Consider the following 23,455-nt stretch of genomic DNA (forward strand, 5'->3'; position numbering starts at 1 on the left):
CATCACACAGTGTCTATCTGCCCTTAGCATATCACCCTTAACCCCTCGGTTCTTCCACTCTTCATTTGTGAAACACTGATAATAAAAAGCACATCACAAATCTCTGAGGATAAACATTTTAGAGACAGTGAGATTCTTCTCAGGATAACAAAAGCCCAATATGTGAAGACAGAAAGTGCTCTGTCCACTTCATACGACTTTCATTAGATAATATGCAAAACATATTTCTGTGACTTCCCAAAGGAACAGTGCTGCTACACCTTTACCTTTTGTTGTCGTCTTCTTTTACAGGTTGTCTTGTTTCAAACAGGTTTAGCTCATTCGGGATTCCGAAATTCTCCTTTCCATTGCCGTTATCACGCTTCTGACCGTTCTGCTTTTCCTTCTTCCTCTCCATTAGATTTTGCAGCCGCCTTTGCTGTTGTTCTTGATAAGCCTTAAACTGGCTTTTAAACTGTTCATTCACCGTTAGGTCTGACTCCATTGTTTACTAAAAGCATAACGAGACAAAAATAAAAAGCAAGAGAGAGCAGAGATCAACATCGCTTTGAGAAACATCCTTCTCTAGCAGCTGCTTTGCAGTTTTTCCTCCTGACCTCTGCACAGTCTCCCTGCCACCTCCTCCTCTCAGCCTCTGTGCTCTGCAGCCCCAGCGCCTTGTTCCATAAATGGCTTTCAAACAGTCTTCAAAAAGGTTTTCAGGTCTTTTCCACTCTAGCATCCCAAAAGCAATGTTTGCAAATGTTTTTAAACAGATCTGATTAAATAAACATTTTTACAGAAGAGCAAGTCGGGGTCAAAACCAAGCGAATGTGGCAACCACGTTATACTGACTAAAGGGAACACAGACTGGACCATCCAGCCTTCCTTCCCACCTTTCAAAAAGAGCTGCAGATCTCCCCATTTTTGGGTTAATATGGGACTGACAGAGAAAGAAAAATCCCTGTTTATCCTAATGCCTTAGACACCAAGAGCATGGCTTGCATCTTTCCCCCACACTCCTAAGCATTAACTGCTAACATTAACTGACTAACATTAAAGTGATAATACTGCTACCCATTTAAGTGTCTGGAGCTTTACTTAGTATGACTAAAGATGACCGATTTTGTCAGGTGTTCCAGTCCCTCTCCTTCTGTTTGACATTCAGTGTCAGGAAGAATTCGCGTGCAACTTTGGCCTAGGAAAAAAAATCAGTAAAACCTTTCAAAGGCACGCCCTCCAATGAGTAATTAATGTAGGCCCTTTCTGATACTAAGGCAACAATCGTGCTGATAAAGCACCAAAATACACGTTATGTCCCTGTGTGCCTGGACGTGCTGTATGGGCAAGGATGCATTGCAAGCGGCTTTACCTACACACCTGACATGGACACCACAGGTGTGGAATTCTTTTACAAAGAGGGTGTTGAAACACTGTCCCAGGTTGCCCAGAGAGGTGATGGGTGCCCCATCCCTGGAGACAGAATCACAGAACCATGGAGAGTCAGGGGTTGGAAGGGCCCTGGAAAGCTCATGCAGTGCAATCCCCCCATGGAGCAGGAACACCCAGCTGAGGTTCCACAGGAAGGTGTCCAGGCGGGTTTGAATGTCTGCAGAGAAGGAGACTCCACAACCTCCCTGGGCAGCCTGGGCCAGGCTCTGACACCCTCACCATGAAGAAGTTTCTTCTCAAATTTAAGTGGAATCTCCTGTGTTCCAGTTTGAACCCATTACCCCTTGTCCTGTCATTGGTTGTCACCGAGAAGAGCCTGGCTCCATCCTCCTGACATTCACCCTTTACATATTGATCACCATTAATAAGGGCACCCTCAGTCTCCACCAAGCTCCAGAGCCCCAGCTCCCTCAGCCTTTCCTCACACGGGAGATGCTCCACTCCCTTCAGCATCTTGGTGGCTGCGCTGGACTCTCTCCAGCAGTTCCCTGTCCTTCTGGAACTGAGGGGCCACAACTGGACACAATATTCCAGGTGTGGTCTCTCCAGGGCAGAGTAGAGGGGCAGGAAAACCTCTCTCAACCTAGACATCCCAGGCCAGGCTGGACGGGGCTCTGAGCAACCTGAGCTGGTGAAGATGTCCCTGCTCATGGCAGGGGTGGCACTGGATGAGCTTTGAAGGTCCCTTCCAACCCAAACCATTCTGTGATTCTATGACAAGGTGCACTCAGCACTGAGGAACCCAAATGGCATTGGTGCCTTTGCTCAGTCCACAGCCCTGTTGGGTATGAGTGGTAGCCTGGTGCCCACCATTAGCCCTCCAGCTCACCTGGGCACCGACTGGCACAGAAGGATCTGCCCCACAGCTGCTGTGTGGGGACAGGTGGGTCCCTCCATTCCTCCCCCAACACCCACCTTGCCCTGAAGCCTGACAGGGCCTAACAGCCCCGCGCTGCCTCCTCCAGCCTACCAGAACAGCCTCCACCGGCCCGGGGAGCGGCGGGAGGCTCCCCCCGGCCGCCCTGTCCCGCCGGCTGCCCGCCTGGGCAGGGCCGGGCCCGGTTGCTCCAGCCGCCGTTCCCGGCCGGGCCGCGGCCCCACGCGGTTCCCATAGCAACGGGGCGCGACGGGCGGTGCCGCGCATGCGCTGAGGGCGCGGCGGGAGGGGCGGGGCTGGCGCCTGTGCCCTCCGTGCGGCCGCCATGACGGTTCCTGGCAGCCGCTCCGAGCCCGGCGGCGCCTCCCGGCCCCAGGGCCTCTCTGCCCTCTCGCCGCACAACGACCGGCCCCTCCGGGTCACGGCGGCGGGGCTGCTCCTCCTACTGCCCTTTGGTGTGGGGAGGAGGAGGGAAAAAGAAAAAAGGCCTCTGCGCTATGGAGGGGGCGTCTCCTCAGGCCGTCCCCAGCTCCACCCATCAGGGAGAGCTCTGGTGTCAACCCCCAAGGTCAACAGGACTGGGCCGGCCGGGAGTGACCTTTCCGTAGCCTTGCATCCTCTCAGGTTACTTGAGTTACTGGACGGAGTCCCGTGGGGGCTACGAGGATGCTGGATGTCTGGAGCATCTTTTTTGTGAGGAGAGACTGAGGGAGCTGGGGCTGTTCAGCCTGCAGAAGCTGAAAGGGATCTTATTTATGCTGATAAATATCGGAAGAGGTGGCGTGAAGAGGATGGACCAGACTCTTTTCAGTGGTGCACAACAACAGGATGAGGGGCAACAAGCACAGACTGAAACACAGGAGGTTCCATCTGAACATGAGGAGAAACTTCTTTCCTTTGAGGTGCCAGAGCCTGGCCCAGGCTGCCCAGAGAGGCTGTGGGGTCTCCTCTGCAGACATTCAAACCCACCTGGATGTGACCCTGTGTGATCTGCTCTGGTGACCCTGCTTTAGCAGGTGGGTTGGACTGGATGATCTCCAGAGGTCCTTCCAACCTAAACCATCCTGTGATTTTTATTCACCCCACCTCTCCACAAGTAGCTGCATGCACATGGGGGCCCACCCCCCAACAAATCCATAACCAAACACTCATTATCTCCAGGGCTCACACATTTATTCATATTTCATCACCCACTGCAGTGTACAATGTCACAGAGAGATGCAGTGTGTACCTTGCAGTGTTTATTACAACGACACATCATACTGTCACAGTGGAATGTCAGCTAATAGGAGAAAAGGAGGTTTTTGCAAATTGGCTTTATCAAGAGATTTATTTTTGTGGCTGCTGTTGGAGATACAAGGGGTTCGAGTGTAAAATAACAGTGGCAATTCACAGAGAAGGGTTTTAACACCTTGTTGAGGGTGATGGGTGCTTTTCAGATTTAAATGTTTAAAAAATCCTATAGGGAATGATAACTGCAAAAATCAGAGCTAGATCATATGCTTTAAAAGTATTAGAACACCAAATCAAGGTTTAGTTTCCACAATGTCTATTTTAAATGTTACATTTAAACGTTATTCAGAAGAACACCCTAAATAAAGTTACAAAACAGAGTAATCCAAGAGTCTGAAAATCTACAGTAAAAATAGGAAGCCTGTGTCTTCGTTAACAGTGAATAAATATAACATTTAAATATCTGCAACATACTAAATACTTATGCCTTAAATAAAAAAATAGATGTTTATCGCTCTCAATATTTTAGAAGTCATTTAGTGCTACTGGAAGTTTCTAAATTACAAAGCTGGAGGCTGACAAATATACAAGATAGAAAACGACAGCAAAGCACTCACGACACTGCCTGGCAGCCCGAGGCCTCACAGAAGCTGGTTCAGACTTTGTGGTTTTGGGCAAGAGCACCGAAAAGGAGTCACCAATTTTAGGACTGAGTTGAGGGGAAGATAAACCGATTGTGCTCTACTGTACCCCCTAAAATTTGGGATATGGTGGCGTCAATCAGAACCAGACCCTTATACCCGCTCCCACAGCACACAATCATTTAAGCTGCCAGCTTCAAGACCGTGTATCAAAACTAAATCAATATAGGGCAATTCTCTAATACCATGTATTGTTCTTTTTTCTCCTGAAACCCCCCTCGGTATGAGATTTTTAGCTGCAGTACACAAGCCACCACCAGGACAGAGGTTTTCAGTCGGTTTTCCTTTCCTCCTTGGGCTTCATCAGGTGCTCCCGAAACATTGAATACAGCACACCTGCAAGACAGAAATACAAGGACAATTAGAAAGCTGGGTTAAATAGGAAATAACAGGTTTCAAAATCCAAACAGTAGGAGATATCCTCAGCAATAAAAATAATGTTTCCCTTCCTCTTCTGTCATCTGTATTTTTTTTTAAATACGCTACAAAATTCTTCATATACAAAGTGGATATGAAAATATTCTGTATATAAAATGCAGACGCCTCAGCCAATTTGACTTTGCAGCCAAAGTGAAGCTTTTCTGTTGTACCTTCTGGGAATACAGCACAGACAAACAGCGTTTCGTGGGACATACATTTATGTACACGGCTGCAGTACCTGAGATGTACAAATCACTCAGTATATGCAGGGACACCAGTCCTGAATATATATGTGTGTATATATATATAAAATACATAATATCACAGTCTACACAAGCTGATTTTTCAATGCATTAAATTCAGGAACAGCAACATATTTACATGGGAAAATATTAATGTCAGTTGTTTTTTAATTTGCCTCTGATTACAACATCTGTGAAACTTTCCACATCTAAATATGGCCCAAACTTCTATTCTCAAAGTTAATGCCGTTTAATATTAAATACATGTACTTAAATATCTCATTGCTCTAGAAAGGCTGAGCGAACATCAGTAACAACCATAAACATCCTGAAATACAACGACCTGGATGCTTCCACCCTGAGGATATTCCACACTTGCTGTATTATCCACTCGGAGAAGGGATGCGAGACATTCTCTGCAGTTTGCCGGATACGTACCGCACGTTATCGCTCCCACGACGAAGCCCTGGGCCGCCACACGCATGTGAATCAGGTGAAGTGACATTTTCATCTCACCTCTGTGCTTCAGCCTGTACAGCCCGTAGCCAACCACCACGGCGAAGCCGGCCATCCCTGCAAGGCAAGGAAAATGTCCTTCTGAGCCCCAAGCCAAGACATCAAGATATGCGGTGACCCACCTAAAAAAGGTCTCCTGGGAATAATCACCTTTTGGTCTAATCACTCTCTTTTTTTTTTTGTAAATGGCAAGTCCTGGCCTACCTGCTGGTTTTGCTCGAGCGTTGCCACCTCATTCAGCGCAGAGAAGAGTGAGGGGCTGCTGGAGTGAGTCCAGTGGAGGCTACAAAAACACTGAGGGGTCTGGAGCATCTTTATTATGAGGGAAGGCTGAGAGAACTGGGGCTGTTCAGCCTGCAGAAGGGGATCTTATCAATGTTACAAATATCTCAAGGGTGGGTGCCAAGAGAACAGGACTAAACGCTTACGAGGAGCAGCTGAGGGACCTGGGGGGTTCAGCTGGAGAACAGGAGGCTGAGGGGAGACCTTCTGATCTCTGAACTGCCTGCAAGGAGCTTGGAGCTAGAGGGGGTCTGTGTCTTCTCCCAGGTAGCAAGGGATAGGATGAGAGAAAATGGCCTCAGTTGCACCAGGGGAGGTTTAGATTTGATATTGGGAATAATTTCTTCCCAGAAAGGGCTGTTGGGCATTGGAACAGGCTGCCCAGGGCAGTGGTGGAGTCACCATCCCTGGAAGGGTTTAAAAGACAGGGAGATGAGTGGCATGGGTTAATGACAGTGCTGGGTTAACGGTTGGACTCCATGATCTTGAGCATCTTTTCAGACCAAAATTACTCTTGATTCTATTATTTTCAGTGGTGCACAACAACAAGTTGAGGGGAAACAGGCACAGACTGAAACACAGCAAGTTCCATCTGAATATGAGGAGCAACTTCTTTCCGTTGAGGTGCCAGAGCCTGGACCAGGCTGCCCAGAGAGGTTGTGGAGTCTCCTTCTCTGCAGACATTCAAACCCACCTGGACACAGCCCTGTGTGATCTGCTCTGGTGACCCTGCGTTAGGAGGTGGGTTGGACTGGACAATCTCCAGAGGTCTCTTCCAAGCCAAACCATTCCATGATTTCCACTACAGTTAAAATGCCACACCAGCAGCTCAAGGTGTCAGAGTTTCTCAGGTATTTTTCAGAATGCACCTGTGCTGCTTGCACCCTCTTTCCTGGACAGAAGCTCCCACCCAAGAACACCACTCAGCTGCGGCTGGGACCCTCAGTGCGTGGAGACACCCTGACCTACCCACCGGCCTGCTGAGGCTGCTATTCTGGGTGTCATCACATGTGGCCGGCTTCACTGGGACAGGACAAGTCATATGATACTTTTCCCATGCTGTGGAGACCGAGGTTCAGCTGAAGTTTGCTTTTTGCCCTTCGGACCAAACACAGCCCCGGCTCTACCACCTCCAACCTGCCTACACCGATGTTCTCACAGAATACACAGCAGCAGTGCACAAAATTTCCCAATTCCATCCACTTCATTACATATTTAAGATTATTATTATTTCCATAGTTCAGAGGAGGCTGCCAGGTTCTAAGTGGTGTGTATGTTTTACCACCAAGAGCCCAGATGGCTTGTTTCCCTGAACAGGAGTATTACCAGCTCCACTCATGAAGCTGTAAATCCTTCCTTCCCTGCTGCATGACCATGTGGCAGCTTCATTAAATACCAATTAAGAATTTTAGGGCCTTCAAACTAGCTCTGACACAAGTTGAAGGTAAATCCTGCCAATTTGCTTGGGAAAACTCGAACTCCTGGAGTTCATAGTATGCCCTAGTGAGCTGGAGAGCAAAGTCCTGTGACCGCAGAAGCCAGCGACAGATTATGTGCTGGCAAACACGTGGAACAGTTCACCCCGAGTGACCCGACTGCTCTCCATCTAAGGTGGCTTGAAATCAAAACACCTCTCGTGTCAGAGGCAGTTCCTGATGGGAGGAAAGCTCTTGGGATGAACACAACTGATCCTCTGTCTCTTCAGAGGCTTTTTTGGGGTCTCAGCAGAGACTGAGAATTTTAACAACCTCCTGAAGCTGGGGTACCACAAACCTACTAAGAAAACACATTTTAAACTAAGAAATGGCAGCAGAGGGGGGTGAAATGTTTAGCAGCTGAGCTCATTCTAGATATTTCTGTTTTGTTGATTTGAAAGTCACTTTGTAGTGATCACACTCCAGAACAGCTACAAAAAACACACCTTCCCCCAGCACAATCACCTGAACGTGTGTTTTAAGTTCACCTAAACAGTCTTTGAGGGTTTGCTGGGGTTTTTTGGTAGTTGTAGGTACTGAGTTTTCCATTTAAGATAACAAGCCTCATTAATTTCTCTGTTTCCTGCAGAACAAATACCATCCTGGGCACTGTTATCACCACGCAGAAAACCTACAGCAGGAAGTGATTTCCTGTTCACAGGCAATCGTGAGCAGTGAACATGTTGACTATATTGATTGCCCACGCACATTTCTTCACCTTTAAACTTACCAATGGGTACAAACGGTGTCTCTTTAAATTTCCTTAAGAGCTTCGACGTCTGGCTGGTGTCAGTCTCATACTCGGGGAAAACAGGTTCCTGACTGGGTGACATGGTGGCTGCAAAGACAGAGAATCTCTCTTGAGGGTTTCAAAACATCAAGTTAAGAGCATTTTTAGAAAAAGAAAATGCCTTGTGTATCCTACCACAGAGTGAGGTACAAGCACAACGAGCTGATGAGCTACACACAGATGATTTAATTCAAGTGAAGTCTTCAGAAGCAAGATCTTTGCAAACTAGAACAAGTAATGACAGGAGGGGAAAAAAAAAAGGCGAAGCAACAAATTCCTGCCATCCTCTTTCATACTACGAGAGGTCCCAGCGGCCCGATACACACAGGCAGCGAGAAGCCACTGAAAGCTTTGGCCACTGTCTGTGTTTCCTTTTAGGACGTGCATCATGCTTTGCTTTCCCAGGCTATTCCTTAACAGCTGCTCTGACCTCAGAAAAGTTCATTCCTCCCCTTTCACTCCCTGCCAAGAGCAGCAAGAGAAGCCCTCTGGGGAAAAAGAAAGCACGAGCCACTGTGGAAGGTCAGTGCTACGGTTGCTACAACGGCCTCATGCCACCTCATTCCCCCCTTCAACAGGTTTTGGACTCTTGTTGGAGAACACAGAGTGTAAAGTGGCAGATGCTGAGGAACCAGAGTGAGTCCTGGAGCCCCTGATCGACACAGATTTACCTGGGGATGCACCAGGAAGACGAGCGGTTCCTATTGCAGCGTAGGTGATTTCTCCCGTCTCCAAGCAAAAAAAAGCAGCAGCGACCACAAGAAGATCTCTACTCACTGACCCATCATCACCCAGCCAGTGAGACCATCCACCAGAACGTGACGCCTTGTCCTGCTGTCCTTGTCACACACAGACCTCCTCGGCATAACCATCATTCTTCAATTAGTGCCCATTTCCGCCTGCTCAGTTACCTCAACTACACCAAAATTCGCTACCTGTATTGTTCCAGTTTTGCCACCAACAGATCAGCAGCAAAACACAGCTCGGCCTCCCATGAAGTACTCCAGACTCACAGGAATTTAACTTCAGCACAGGCTGGTAATCACTTGCAAAAGATAAATTTCCAATGTGGCCGTATTCCCTGGTTCAGCAGCATTTTGTGCACATCCATTTCCTCAGGCTGTTTTCTTAAACTAAACACGCAAACCATTTCCTCTGCAGGCCGCAAGTCTCTCTGTGCCTACTACAACTACTCCTATTTGCTATATATAAGTTATATTTTACCCTGGCTCATTCGGAGAACGAAACATGAGAGCGCCCTGTCGCTCGGGAGAGGTGGAGACAGACAAGGAAACGATTTTGAGAAGTGAATCAATTTGTAAGAGGTTCCCGCGACCTTCACCTCACGCAGAGGCCGGAGCGGGTGTTATGTAGAGGAACCTGAGGGGAAACACCCAAAACTGCCCTGACCCTGCAGCAGGGACACACGGGGCACCCACGGGGGACAGCTCTGACATGGGGGGGGGAGGTGACAGATCCCACCGCCCCTCCCGGCACCACCAAGCCCACAGCGGGGCCCTGTCCTACTCCAGCCCCAGGTCCCCGCACCCCATGCAAGGCCTTTGCCCTACGCCAGGCCTAGGCACCTCCACCCCACATGGTCCCTCTCTGCTCTACGCCAGGCCCAAGTTCCCACACCCCACACAGGGCCTCTGTCCTACTCCAGCCCCAGGTCCCCACGCCCCACCTGGGGCCTCTGCCCTATGCCAGTCCCAGGACCCCGCACCCCACACAGGGCCCCTGTCGTAATCCAGCCCCAGGTCCCCGCACCCGACACAGGGCCCCTGTCCTAATCCAGCCCCAGGTCCCCGCGCCCCACATGGGGCCTCTGCTCTATGCCAGGCCCAGTCGCCTCCACCCCACACGGGGCCTCTGCTCTATGTCAGGCCCAAGTCCCTGCACCCCACACCGGGCCCCTGTCCTATTCCAGCCCCAGGTCCCCGCACCCCACATGGGGCCTCTGCTCTACGCCAGGCCCGGTCGCCTCCACCCGACATGGGGCCTCTGCTCTACGTCAGCCTCAAGTCCCCGGCACCCCACACCGGGCCTCTGTCCTATTCCAGCCCCGTGCCTCCGCAGCCCACACCAAGCCGCGGCCGCAGCCTCCGGGGTCTCTCACCGCCCTGCTCCCAGATGCCCGGGCTCACCTCACCCTGCTTCACTCCCGAAACCGGCCGGTGTCTGCCGCGCTTGGCCCCGCCCCCCGCTCCTTATTGGCCGGATTCGCCACGCCTCCCGCGCCTTATTGGCTTGATTCGCCTCACTCCCTTCGCCTTAGGCGCCACCAGCCCGGCCGAAAACCACAACTCCCAGCGTCCCGCCCGCCGCCAGCCAATCCGGAAGCGCGCCCACTGGCCCCGGCGTCATTAGAAGGGCGGGGTAGGCGGGGCAAAGCTGTGACGTCATGGCAGGGGGTTCTCCGCATTGCGGCGGGTGCGGGGGAGCACTTGGCGCGCCGCTAGGGGGCGCTGCGGGCGGGCGCTTTCCCGCCTCTGGAACCCGCGAAAACGCGGGGCGGGGGTGGGAACTGCCCGAATCTGAGCGTGTTTGTCCTCTTCCGAGCACATCTGGGCACCGACAGCTCGCGTTTGCAGAACAGAGAGACTTTGGGTTGAACTTGGCGACCCGTTTCACCCCCGAAAGTGGGGTTTTTAGGTGGTCGTTTGCAGGATGCCGCCTTTTCTGCAAATTGGCAGCTTTTCGCTTCAAAACCAACTCATGTCAGTGTAAACCTGTGCTTTGACATCAAGTGGGAGCGCTTTAGCAAAGGAGAAGGTCAAAACCCAGCTTTCCCTAGGTCTGATTTGCTTCTTCCTAACAGTGAATTGTCTCATCGACTATTTTTTCCTGAATTTCAGCTTTCAAGCAGAGCTCAATTTGCCCCTTGCCATGGATTTTGAAGCCCAAAGACAAAGTAAAAACTCCTTCCGACTTCAACTGAAAATCCGGAGCTCAAAAACAAACTGGAAATTGCTCCCGACTTCAACTGAACTGAGCCCTGGAGCAGGAGGAATAATCCCTTGGGATCCCAAAGATGACAAAATCCCTCCCCTAAACCTGGGGGTGAAACGTCACAGTGAAAAAAAAACAACAAAAAAGGTCATTTTTATCCAAAACCCTGCCCTGTTTTGCAGTGGGAATTGGTCTCTCCATCTCCAAGCACGGGGGGGACGCAGCGTTGCTGCTCCCGCATGGTCCCTGCCCAAGATGCAGCATTTTCGGCCACATAAAAGAAAGTGGCTCAGATGGCTGTTTATTAGCACCGCTGTACCTCTCTAAATGTGGTTCCCATTATGAGTAATCCAGTTACTTTAATTGCCAAAGCCATTAGGGCTCTGCAGAGCCTGAAAGGGAAAAATATATAAATAAAAATCTATGCAATTACCAGCTCCCAAATGGAGTTAAAATCTCGTAATGAATTACAGGGCAGGCTGCTTTCTCCAGTGACTCTCAGAGACACGTTGGATTCCCTGAAGCTCCGCACAATGTGCTTCGGGGGGGGAACTCAATTAAGACCAAAAACTTACTGCACTTTAATTGCTGGGCTAATGAAGCTGCTGTCACCTGTAGCATCCCCATGTGCGTCTGGTTTTGTGACCCGCTTCTTGCACCCTGTTAATGGGTGTGTTGCCCACATAATATCTTTATTATAGGGTGTCTTTCAAGTGCGGGCATGTGCGTGCACCAGCTGAAATGGTTAAAAAGAACATATTTCTCTTAGCAAATCCATGTACCGTGGGCAGGTTGGAGGTGGAGCTGTGGCCATCGCTGCTGCTCTGTTCTGTATTTACCAGTGGGGTTTATTTTTATTGCACCAGGGTTGGCACAGGGATGGGTTTGGCATGGTCAAGGTGTCACCCATGGGCCCGTTTGGTGTTGAGATGAGGGAAATGAACTGGAAGGTGACCACTCACCGACGGTGCTGTTCTAAAACCTCTCCAATAAACCAATTTCTCAGAGACACCTTTGACAGGTGAGCAAAGGTTTGTGCCATGACGCTGTCCCCAAGACACCCTTTCTGTGGTTGATCACTGCTTGCATGTTCAACCACAGCAATAAGCTCCTTATTCCGGTGTCGCTTGCAAGGCCGAGATGTGTGATTGTCCCCAAAGAGCCACCAGCCCTGGCTGTGTCCCTCTCCACAACCATTACAGGGACTGAGGATCTTGCAGCATCCAAACAGCACGTGGCTTATCCAGATTTCCTGGGAAAAATGCAGATTTCTACGTTGGGGTCTGTCCCGATTTTGTTAAAAACAAGACCAGTTTCTCTTTCAGGGAGTTTTCCTTTCAGCTGAGTTTTTCTAATTAACTGCACTTTTCTGAATGTGGCTGCATGTTTTTGCAGCCAGGAGCTGATAACAGAAGCAGTGGGATGTGAAGAGCCCCAGGATGGGGAATGAGCTATTAGAGAGCAGTGAAGGGGAAAGGGACCTGGGGGCCCTGGGGACAGCAGGGTGACCATGAGCCAGCACTGGGCCCTTGTGGCCAGGAAGGCCAATGGTACCTGGGGTGGGTTAGAAGGGGGTGGTCAGTAGGTCAGAGAGGTTCTCCTGCCCCTCTACTCTGCCCTGGAGAGACCACACCTGGAATATTGTGTCCAGTTGTGGCCCCTCAGTTCCAGAAGGACAGGGAACTGCTGGAGAGAGTCCAGCGCAGGGCAACAAAGATGCTGAAGGGAGTGGAGCATCTCCCGTGTGAGGAAAGGCTGAGGGAGCTGGGGCTCTGGAGCTGGAGAAGAGGAGACTGAGGGGTGACCTTATTAATGTTTATAAATATACAAAGGGTGAGTGTCAGGAGGATGGAGCCAGGCTCTTCTCGGTGACAACCAATGATAGGACAAGGGGTAATGGGTTCAAAGTGGAACACAGGAGGTTCCACTTAAATATGAGAAGAAACTTCTTCCCGGTGAGGGTGTCAGAGCCTGGCCCAGGCTGCCCAGGGGGGTTGTGGAGTCTCCTTCTCTGCAGACATTCAAACCCGCCTGGACACCTTCCTGTGGAACCTCAGCTGGGTGTTCCTGCTCCATGGGGGGATTGCACTGGATGAGCTTTCCAGGGCCCTTCCAACCCCTGACATTCTGGGATTCTGTGAAGAGCAGGTTGTGTTTCTCAAGGTGGGTCCCCACCAGCACCTGTGGCAGGAGACACTGTGATCCTGATGTGTCTCTCAGGTGACAAAGCCCACTTTGGGCTCAGGTACCAGGTGTAGGTGGTGTGGAGGGACACGTGCGTGGACACGGCACGGAGATGATTCCTCCAGTTCTGTCATCCACTGGTCAACACCAGGAAAGGCCAAACTAACCCAGGGAGGTCACGCTGAGCTCACATTTCCTGCCCATGCTCTTACACAAGCAAAACTGTTTCCTAAAAGCCTGATTGAAACCTCTGGCAGGATGAGAACTGCCCGCGGTGCAGAAGCAGCTCCTGTAAGTGCATTTTCTGCTTCTTCCTTGTAGAGAAATTTTCGGGAGAAACACGGGGAGGTTCTGTTTTCTTCTTGAAAGTTATCCAGCTCGTAAGCACTGGCACTCCGGCGGGTTTGGGATTAATTTCTGAGCTCAGCCCATGTTGCATTCATCAGTTCTCCGCTATGAGCTACGGGATGGGAATGCGAGTGTCAGTGCCAGCGTGATACGGAACGGGAAAAATGCAGCAGAGGGAGAAAAGGCCTCTCGGTGGGCTGGAAGAGACCCAGAAATGGGAGATTTTGGGGACGGCTTGTCCTGATGTGGACGCAGAGGGTGTGTGTGAGGGGCGAAGGTGTTTGGGAGTCTCTCTGGGTGTTGCTGCAATGAGAAGGGTGGGCAGCTTTGGTGTCCTCCCAGAGGATTATGGTCAGAACTGCACATGGCTAAAGATGAATTTTTTCCAAAATACGAAACAGAAAAAATAAAAATGCTCATTCCTAGAAAAAGTCTCTTTTTCTGGCCCTTTTCCGTGGCAGATCCCCGCTCCCTGTGGTTGAAATGCCGTGCGGCACGCTTTAAAGGACTGCGACACGGGAGAAAACACTTCCATCCAGCCCAACCCAAATCGAGTTTTCTTTTCAACCACCTGGATTTGCCTGGAATGGGTATCCAAGCGATTTTAGACATGGGACTGCAAACAGGTACGTCCGCAGCTTCCCCGCTTAGGGCTGCGCACCCACGGGCATCCTCAGCATCCCACTGCTCGGGTGGTTTGTTAACCCGCTTTGTGGGGAGGGTCTCCCCTTTCCCGGGGTGTCCGTGGGGTGGGAGTCATCCCTAGAAGTTCAAAGCCACCATGGGATGTGTCCTCCTTGGGATGTGCAGCACGACCAGGGACCAACAGCTTCATTGCAGATCTCTTGGGGAGAAACAGGTCCTTGGGGAGAGCAAGCAGGAGTGGCTGAAATAAGGAACGACACGGCCATGCCTGTTCTGGGATTGCTGGAAAAAAGGAGTTCTGGGGGGAATGGTGTGTTTTAGCAGCGGAGGAGTATTTGAGCTGTTTTTCCCTGTGACAGCCCTAGTTTGCTGTCAGAGCCTGGAGGTTAGTCTTGATTTTTAAAACCCACATTAACTTCTGTGAAACCAACATGGCTTAGGCAGATCCCATCTCCCTGTGCAGGAGCTGGGCTCTTCACTGACAGCTGTTGTCCAGTTTGGGTGGCTTTTGGAAGATGAAACCTTTGTAGCGTTCTCGTGTGTGTTTTTAATCCAGAAAACCAGGCTCCAAAAGCGGGAAACGCTCCAAATCAGTCACCGTTTCCTGAAATCTGGACTGCAGCTGTCTAAACAGTGACACCACCCTGCAGGCTTGGGGAGCATCCAACTCATAGCCTTCACCTCCTCGGTCAGCAGGCTTTCAACATCATGCAGAATTGACTCTCTGGGATTCTAGTGGAGAGTGTCCCTGCCCATGGCAGGAGGTTGGAGCTGAATGATTTTTAGGGTTCCTTCCAACCCAAACCATTCTATGATTCTATATTTTCCATTTAATACCTTTTAGAAAAATCCATGTCTCGGTGTCCTAGAGTGGGCACAGAGAGGGGTCATTGTCCCACTAGGAGCACTGAGATGTTCAGCATTTCACCTCTGGGAGCGGCCCCACCAACAGAAAGGTGCTGGTGGCCGGTTCCACTTCACTGAGGATCAAGATGCTGCTTTCTCAGTGGTGACCCAAGTGAATCTAAAGCAGCTGACAGCAGAGTGGATTTCCCGTAATTTAGAGCAGAAACTTCCTCAAAAGCTTGCAGTGGTGTCTGGAGTTATGTCAGAGGAGACCGTGCTCTTTTACTTTCAGTTTTTAATGTGTTGAAGTAAGGGAAACCAGAATTATTTTTTTATACGTGTGTGCCAACAGCTGTCCCCGTCCCATAGGCAAAGACCAGGGAGTGCAGGACACAAAATACTTATCAGAAAGTGACAAAATTTAAACCTATGGCCTAGAGGAGAACCCTCCGTGATGTGATGTTTGCCTTTCTTGGGTGGATCGGAACATTTTGATCGCCTTCACTTGTCTTTGGTTCCTAGGCAGCCACTTGAAAAATGCAGCTTCAAAGGTGGCAACAACAACCGCTTCACCCTTGCTGGACGCTGCCAATTCGAGCGACTACCTGTACGAGTACTTGGACGAGGAGGATTACATGCAGTATGGCCTCTGCACAAAAGAAGAGGTACTCTCCTTCTCCAGAGTATTCTTGCCATCTTTCTACACTGTGGTATTCCTGGTCGGGATGGCTGGGAATGTCCTCCTGTTTATAGTCCTCATCATGCACATCAAGAAGAAAAAGAAGATGACCGAAGTGTATCTGCTGAACCTGGTGGTTTCAGACTTCTTCGTGCTCCTAACCCTTCCTTTTTGGGCTCTGCACATTGCTCAGTGGGTGACCTGGGACATATTGTGCCCAGTCTTAAGTGCCATGTACACTGTGAATTTCTACAGTGGCATATTCTTTGTGAGCTGCATGAGTCTGGACATGTATCTGCAGATAGTTCACGTTTGCTCTCCTTGTGGCTTCATGACGTGGAGGAAGTCTGTCCTCATCTTGTTGGTGTTATGGGTCCTTTCCATACTGCTCTCCATTCCTGATGGCCTCTTCACCAGAACAAGGCAAATCCGCAACAAAACCATCATGTGCACCCATGATTACGGCCAGAAGCACTTATTTTGGAAAATTGTCTTTCGGGTCATTCAGAACATCCTGGGTTTCCTTTTCCCCTTCCTCTTCATGGTGTTCTGCTACTCCCGCATAGCGTGTGTCCTCACCATGTCGCAGATGCCTGGCTCAAGGAGAGCACTCTGCTTGGTCTTTACTCTGGTGGGTGTCTTCTTCGTCCTGTGGTCCCCTTACAACATTGTCCTCATCCTTCACTCCCTGCAAGACGTCGGTGTGATCAGGAGCTGCGAAAGCAGCAGGCAGCTGGACTACGCCATGCAGGTCACGGAGAGTTTGTCCTTTGTCCACTGCTGTCTCAACCCCTTGCTCTATGCTTTTGTGAAGAAACGGTTCAGATTGTACTTATGCAAGATCCCTCAGGCCATTTTCAGGAGAAGCTCTTTCTTTGACATCCAGCCCTCAGAGACAAGCCAATCTTGCAGCAGATATGCAGCTCAGATAGAAATGTTGAGTATCACAAATGCATGATAAAGATTTATGTTATTTGCATTCTGCATATGCCCTCTATGCTGTATTTTACTGGTCCTGGCCATGTGATGGATTTGCTGTGAGCCCACAGCACTGTGTAACCAGATATTTCATCCTACCACGAGCATCAAGATGAAGATTTTCCATGTTGGGGTCAGAAAACTACATTTGAGCGTCGTTTGTGTTGTAACTGGGATTATTAAGGAAGGTTTGCCCTGGGTGGAAGAATCCCAGCTCCTGTCTAGAATAAGTGGATGAAGGAGCAGCTCATCTAGATGTTGTGCCCGTAAGAATGCAAACTGAAACTTGTGCAGATCTTCTCTTCCATAGATCCCAAAGGGGCTGTTGGAGGAGAACGATCCCGCCATCCCTGCAGCTTGTGGTGTGGGCTGGGGAATGGATTTGCCACGCTCATCCATCAGGCCAAAGGTGGGTGACCAGAAGGCCAGCCTTAGGTTTAGCTTTGCTTTTGCCACCTGCTGGGCTGATGTTTTCAGCTGGGAGTGTCCCTTGATCTACCAGGAAAGACAACAGGAGGAATTAGATAATTTTAAACTGGGTTGTTGACCAATTATGGGTTTCTCCATTACGATGAGCTGTGCTACACTCGGGTAACGGGAAACTGCATCTTAGTGAGGGACAGATCCTTGATTCATAGAATAGGATCATAGAATCATTTAAGTTGGAAATGAACCTTAAGAACATCAAGTCCCACTGTTAACCTAACACTGCCAAGTCTACCGTTTGAGATCAGTCCGATTGTCATAACAACGGCGTTCAAACCAGTAACAACCAGTGAGAAAAGGGAAGAAATATGGTCTCAGCAGAACAGTGGTGGAGCTATTTGCCTTCCCAAAAATCCATTTTGACAAGATAAAAAAGACCTGTGGATATTTGCCTGTGACATAAATATTGACTTGTGGTCTCACCACGGAGTGAGAGCGTGGCCTTGCAGAGCAGAGCATGCACAGCGGTTGAGCAATCCATATTACCCAGTGTAGTGTTAACGTTCAAGGTTATTGGTTTGCTGACCTTTATTTAAAGATGTCATTCACCCCAAATACTCTTGAGCCTTACCTGGGCCCTTTCTGACCTAGAAACCCATCAAGCATGGGAGTTGCCTAGAGTTATACAAATAAAATTAATAATTTCAGAAAAAATACTAATTGCCTTAATTTTATTGCTAGTCAAGGTTACTGGTAGGGCTGAGAAGGGTTTTGAGTTGATCTAGAAAGGTGAATTTGCTCTCACTGACATTATTTTCCTTGCCAGCATTGCTACAACATGTTCCTGAAATTGTAAGGCTGGGAACTTTCCTTAAAAAAAAACCCCACATAAATGTCAAAATAAATATTTATCTGATGCTGTGATGTGTCCTTCACTGCATGGGTTAGGTCACCGGGGGAAATGTGGAAGGGGACAGCAGCTGGGAAGCAAAACCTCAGATGAAGATTGAGATCCCATGCAGGGGAGGGATTATATTGTGTCCAGTTGTGGCCCCTCAGTTCCAGAAGGACAGGGAACTGCTGGAGAGAGTCCAGCGCAGCCACCAAGATGCTGAAGGGAGTGGAGCATCTCCCGTGTGAGGAAAGGCTGAGGGAGCTGGGGCTCTGGAGCTGGAGAAGAGGAGACTGAGGGGGGACTCATTGATGTTTACAGATATAGAAAGGGTGAGTGTCAGGAGGATGGAGCCAGGCTCTTCTCGGTGGCAAAAAATGATAGGACAAGGGGTAGTGGGTACAAACTGGAACACAGGAGGTTCCACTTAAATTTGAGAAGAAACTTCTTCCTGGTGAGGGTGGCAGAGCCTGGCCCAGGCTGCCCAGGGAGGTTGTGGAGTCTCCTTCTCTGCAGACATTCAAACCCGCCTGGACACCTTCCTGTGGAACCTCAGCTGGGTGTTCCTGCTCCATGGGGGGATTGCACTGGATGAGCTTTCCAGGTCCCTTCCAATCCCTGACATTCTGGGATTCTGTGAAAATTTATGCTGGGATGCTCAGGGGAAGGGCAAAGGTGGAGGATACAGAGTGAGTTTCAGGGTGGGCTGGGGAGGAATAAGGGTGGAAAAATATGGAGTGGGGTATAAAAGGGGCTGGTTGTGTGTAAGCAGCGTGTCCTGTGCCTGCTCATGTCAGAGCAGCAGCACCCAGGGTCACAGGGTCCCTGCCATTGTCCCCAACCCCTGTCCAGAGAGTGAGGAGATGGAGAGATTGAGAAGAAGGAAAAAATGGGGAAAAGTGCCCACCCCAGGGATGAGAACAGGAGGGCAGAGCATCAGAGAATCATAGAATCGTAGCACAGTTCGGGTTGGAAGGGACCTTCCAAGCTCATCCAGTGCCACCCCTGCCATGAGCAGGGACATCTTCACCAGCTCAGGTTGCTCAGAGCCCCGTCCAGCCTGGCCTGGGATGTCTCCAGGGATGGGGGTTCTCCACTGGCTATAGGGGACATGACTGATTTGCAGCTTCTGACCATCGGGTGTCCATGTGCACAGAAGAAAACACTGTTGTCCTCTGGGCACCGCTGCTCTCTGGCCAGGAGGTGACCTGGCCATTTGTGCACTCTGGACTCATCTGGTGCAAAACAAATGTGACTGATTCAATCCCACATCACCCTTGAGAATCATGGAAGAAACCCTCAGGATCATCGAGTCCAACCATAACCCAGCTCTAGCACTAAACCATGTCCCTAAGAACCTCATCTAAATGCTTTTTAAACCCCTCCTGGGATGCCTTGGGAAAAATGAATAAATAAAATTGGACCTGCTTTGCTTTGCCCTTGTACAGATTAGCAGTGCTCGCACCATTCATTGGCAAAGCACTTACGGGGCACTCTATGTTGGAGAACATAAAAATGGAGAACATCAGAATGTTGGAGACCTTTCCCTTCTCTTTTGAGACCAAATGAGCTCAGCTGTAACCCACTTCCCTCGGTCCTGAGCTCGTTTGCGGTAGTATTTCCAATATCCACTTTTCCTTTCATTTGTTCAGTGTGCGTCCCTAGCCTGGTCTTAAATGCAGAAATCAATGAGTGAAATTCTCTGAACCCTCATTTTCAAAAACTGGATGCTGTGCAGGGTAGAAAAAGGAATTTGCTGAAACTGCTGGAGCGCACACGCCAAAACCCCTCCGCCTGACACAGCAACCCAGCACAGAGGACCTTCCACCTTAAAAATCTCTGTTTATCAAGGGAGAAGTACATTCTGGGACGCTCCACAGGGGAAAAGCAAACGCTGCCAAAGAGGGCAGAGGTTTTCAGCTACGCGTCTGCTTATCAGTTGCTGGATGGGAATAAAAAGCCCTCTCCTGCCCCAGGCCAGCTCCAGTCCAAGCTCCTGGACGGGCACAGAGCTCCCATGGCGCTCGGGGTGCTTCTCCTCTTCACCGTGATAGCGTCTCTGCTCGGTGGGCTTTACCTCCTGGGCGCATTTCGGAGGCGCAAACCCAATGAGCCACCTCTGGACAAAGGTACCATTCCCTGGCTGGGTTATGCGCTGGATTTCAGAAGGAACAGTTCAGAGTTTCTAAAAAAGATGCAGAGGAAACACGGGGATGTTTTCACAGTGCTGATGGGGGGTTATTACTTCACCTTTGTGATGGACTCCTTCTGCTTTGGAGCCATCGCGAAGGAATCACGAGCTAAACTAGACTTCAGGATTCCCGCCACTGAACTGGTCCTGCGGGTTTTTGGCTACAAGGCCATTGAAGCCAACAATAGCATAATCCATGCATCGAGCACGAAGCATCTGATGGGTGATGGACTGAGCGTCATGATACAAGCCACCATGGAGAACTTTCAGAAGCTGATGTTTTTCAATCTGAGCTCAGGAGAGGAGAAGCGAGTGTGGCAAGAGGACAACCTCTTCCACTACTGCTACAACATCGTCTTCAGAGCCGGGTACCTGGCTCTCTATGGCACTGAGCCGTACCAAGGGGCAGATGACAAGGAGAAAGCCAATGAGCAAGATCGCATCCGCTCTAACCAACTGTTCCACGAGTTTCGGAAGTACGACCGCCTCTTCCCCCACCTGGCCTATGGTGTGTTGCCTTACAAGGACAAAATAGAAGGCGAGCAGCTTAAGAGGTTCTTCTGGAGCATGCTGTCCGTGAAGAACACCTGGCAGAAGGACAACATCAGTGGGTGGATAAGCGATCAAGACCAGTCCCTGGCAGAAAACTGTGTCCCCGAGTACATGCGGGATCGTTTCATGTTTATGATGCTCTGGGCATCCCAAGGCAATACAGGCCCAACTGCCTTCTGGCTCCTTTTTTATCTAATGAAACATCCAGAAGCCATGAAGGCTGTGAAGGATGAGGTGGACAAAGTCTCAAGGGAGAGTGGCCAAGAGCTGAAACCGGGGAGCCCACCAATTAACATCACTAGGGACATGTTAAACCAGACCCCCCTTCTGGACAGTGCTCTGGAGGAAACCCTGAGGTTGGCTGCAGCCCCGCTGCTGGTCAGAGCTGTCCTCCAGGACACCAACCTTAAGACCAGCAGCGGGACAGAGTATGTTCTCCGCAAAGGAGACAGGGTTGCTCTGTTCCCGCACATGTCCGTGCAGATGAACCCAGAAATCCACTCTGAGCCTCACGAGTTTAAGTACGACCGCTTCGTAAACCCAGACGGCACCAAGAAGGAGTTCTACAAAAACGGGAAAAGGCTGAGATACTTCAACATGCCCTGGGGAGCGGGAGTATCCATCTGTCCCGGGCGGTTTTTTGCCCTTGCTGAAATCAAGCTGTTTGCGTTCTTCATGCTGAGTCGGTATGACCTGGAGCTGGTCAATGGAGATGAGGAGATCCCAGCGATAGACATCAGCCGCTGGGGAATCGGGACAATGCAGCCTGTTCGCGATGTTCGGTTCAGATACCGGCTTCGCTTTTAATCAGGGAAGTCCTTGTTGCGTTGTTTGCTCTGGTGTTATCTGCGAAATAAATGTCATGATCCTATGGTTATCAGATCCGTGCGGTGCCAATGCTAATATGATCTTGTTTGCTTAACAGTTATCGTGGCTTTTCTCTTTACCACCTTAACGTGTGTCGCTGCTCTGCGTCTCCAGTTACTGTGGTGTTGGGTTATGTGATAAAAGCTCATCTGCACACCCACAAAGCAGCACAGAGACAAACAGTACCCTGCTAGGCTGCTCCCAATCCCATCCAGGAGGCCATCAGTCCATCAAAAACCCATCTGCACAAGCCCAGGGGAGCACAGGGACATAGTGCCAGGTGGGAACCCAACTTAAGGACTTCAAGGAACAAGTATTTTGTCCAGGTCCCTCCCGGGGTTCTCCCAGCAGAGCCATCAGCCCCATGGTTCTGGTATAGGATCCATGGAGATGTGTCAGTGGGAGCAGCTCTCCGGATCACTATCTGGACTAAGAGGGATTGCTGACAAGGGAGGGGGGACATGTGATGGGGTGCAGGGGAAGAGCATTTTGGGATTGCATAGGATTTCTGGAGAGATGCTTAGGGAAGGAACCAGAAGGATTTAGGTGACTTGGGGAGGTAAATAGTGGAGGGTCAGGGAAGAGCAGCTGGAAACTGTCTGGGAAAAAGGACCTGGGGGTGTTGGTGACAGCGGCTGAACGTGAGCCAGCCTGTGCTCAGGTGGCCAAGAGGCCACCAGCATCCTGGCTGGTACCAGCACTGGTGTGGGCAGCAGGCCCAGGGCAGTGACCGTCCCTGTGCTGGGACCTGGGGAGGCCAAACCACAAATCCTGGGGTCAGTTTTAGGCCCCTCACACCAAGAAAGGCCTTGAGGTGCTGGAGCGAGTTGAGAGAAGGGAACAGAGCTGGTGAGGGGCTGGAGCACAAGTGTGATGGGAGCGGCTGAGGGACCTGGGGGGTTCAGCTGGAGAACAGGAGCTGAGGGGAGACAGGGACACAAAGAAACGGCCTCAAGTTGCACCAGGGGAGGTTGAGGTTGGATCTGGGGAACAATTTCTTCCCCAAAGGGCTGTGGGGCATTGGAACAGGCTGCCCAGGGCAGTGCTGGAGTCACCATCCCTGGGGGGAGTCTAAAAGATGTGTAGATGAGGTTCTCAGGAACATGGGTCAGTGATGCGCTTGGCAGTGTTGGGTCAATGGTTGGACTGGATGATGTTAAAGGCTTTTTCCAATCTGAACTATTCTATCATTCTATGATTCTGAGTCTATAATTAGGCAGCTGGTCCATATGCTTGTCTAGTCACAGCCTGCACCTGATCAGCACAGTCGGCCCTATTGTCTTATTAAACTCTTTTCCTTAAATTCAAGACCATGAGCCAGAAGGCCCACATGTGCAAGTGGGTGTGCAGCAAAGATCAGGGCAGATAAGCTGGGTGAAGTGTGCTGGGGGCCTGGGGATGAACTCAGCTTCACACCAGCATGGGGACGGCATTATTTTGTTATCAGCTTCTCACTGACACCTTTATTTTCCTCGTGAAGTATCAGTGACAAGATGGCATCAGCTTGTCGTAAACCCCTGCATGGTCAAAGAACAACAAATATCCTCTCCAGATGCGTAAGAATTTCCTTAAGGTTTCCAAATTGTCTCGTCTAGAGTCCTCTTCTTGTATCTGATGAGATCCCCAAAGGGAGCAGAGGTGGGATGTTATGAGCAAGGACATACCAACAGCTCCTTCACATTACACATTTAAGTAAAGGACAGGTCTTGCCAGTCTCAGTGGGAGGAGAAGGGAGCTGCAAACATCCGTGATAACCTACAGCACCCCTTCCATGGATCTGAGTTAGGAATGCTTGTGGTCACCTGCTTTCCCAGGGCTGCAGGAGATTCTGCATCCAAAGCCTGTGTCTTGTGGACAGTTTCTGGGGATAAAAAAAGCTGTTTGTGTGTGATGAGCATGAGCCAGCACTGGGGCCTTGTGGCCAGGAA

The 23,455-nt window shown here is 50.2% G+C and overlaps 4 protein-coding genes across 7 annotated transcripts in view; 2 read left to right on the forward strand and 2 right to left on the reverse strand.

Annotated features, from left to right (window-relative positions):
* CCDC13 (coiled-coil domain containing 13) overlaps positions 1–2,521 on the reverse strand; it is a 40,438-nt gene extending 37,917 nt beyond the window's left edge. Inside the window, exons 1-2 of one of the 2 annotated variants that reach the window (XM_065831228.2) lie at positions 2,347–2,521; positions 267–490 (exon numbers count right to left, since the gene is read on the reverse strand). In XM_065831228.2, coding sequence (XP_065687300.1) covers positions 267–484 — 218 coding nt within the window. In that variant the 5' untranslated portion in view covers positions 485–490; positions 2,347–2,521. The remainder of the gene's footprint in view (positions 1–266; positions 491–2,346) is intronic. The other variant, XM_071805389.1, reaches the window with a different exon arrangement.
* A 938-nt stretch (positions 2,522–3,459) lies between these two features.
* HIGD1A (HIG1 hypoxia inducible domain family member 1A) lies at positions 3,460–10,251 on the reverse strand. 3 transcript variants are annotated; one of them, XM_065832621.2, is made up of 4 exons: positions 10,115–10,251; positions 7,908–8,015; positions 5,343–5,477; positions 3,460–4,578 (listed from the first exon to the last, which is right to left on the reverse strand). In XM_065832621.2, exons 2-4 carry the CDS (start codon positions 8,008–8,010, stop codon positions 4,514–4,516), a joined length of 303 nt encoding a protein of 100 aa, XP_065688693.1. In that variant the 5' UTR covers positions 8,011–8,015; positions 10,115–10,251; the 3' UTR covers positions 3,460–4,513. The 3 variants fall into 3 exon arrangements, with proteins under 3 accessions (XP_065688693.1, XP_071661491.1, XP_065688694.1); XM_071805390.1 differs by having other exon boundaries at positions 10,120–10,177; XM_065832622.2 differs by lacking the exon at positions 10,115–10,251 and adding an exon at positions 8,639–9,307.
* Positions 10,252–13,929: 3,678 nt separating this feature from the next.
* Positions 13,930–17,941, forward strand: ACKR2 (atypical chemokine receptor 2). Its single transcript, XM_065832223.2, has 2 exons — positions 13,930–14,077; positions 15,465–17,941. The coding sequence occupies exons 1-2, from the start codon at positions 14,038–14,040 to the stop codon at positions 16,577–16,579; spliced, it is 1,155 nt and encodes a 384-aa protein (XP_065688295.1). The 5' UTR covers positions 13,930–14,037; the 3' UTR covers positions 16,580–17,941.
* Positions 17,942–19,886: 1,945 nt separating this feature from the next.
* CYP8B1 (cytochrome P450 family 8 subfamily B member 1) lies at positions 19,887–21,542 on the forward strand. Its single transcript, XM_065831934.2, has one exon. The coding sequence runs from the start codon at positions 19,935–19,937 to the stop codon at positions 21,465–21,467; it is 1,533 nt and encodes a 510-aa protein (XP_065688006.1). The 5' UTR covers positions 19,887–19,934; the 3' UTR covers positions 21,468–21,542.
* The last annotated feature ends 1,913 nt before the right edge of the window (positions 21,543–23,455 follow it).

Source organism: Patagioenas fasciata, chromosome 2 (genome assembly GCF_037038585.1).
Source record: "Patagioenas fasciata isolate bPatFas1 chromosome 2, bPatFas1.hap1, whole genome shotgun sequence".
NCBI classification, from domain to species: Eukaryota; Metazoa; Chordata; class Aves; order Columbiformes; family Columbidae; genus Patagioenas; species Patagioenas fasciata.

Coding starts and splice junctions, on each gene's coding strand:
- HIGD1A (XM_065832621.2), bottom strand. CDS start 8,010: ATGTCACCCAGTCAGGAACCTGTTTTCCCCGAGTATGAGACTGACACC. Junction 5,478..7,907: donor GACACCGTTTGTACCCATTG/GTAAGTTTAAAG, acceptor CTTGCCTTGCAG/GGATGGCCGGCTTCGCCGTG. Junction 4,579..5,342: donor CGTGGGAGCGATAACGTGCG/GTACGTATCCGG, acceptor TCTGTCTTGCAG/GTGTGCTGTATTCAATGTTT.
- ACKR2 (XM_065832223.2), top strand. CDS start 14,038: ATGGGTATCCAAGCGATTTTAGACATGGGACTGCAAACAG. Junction 14,078..15,464: donor AGACATGGGACTGCAAACAG/GTACGTCCGCAG, acceptor TTTGGTTCCTAG/GCAGCCACTTGAAAAATGCA.
- CYP8B1 (XM_065831934.2), top strand. CDS start 19,935: ATGGCGCTCGGGGTGCTTCTCCTCTTCACCGTGATAGCGTCTCTGCTC.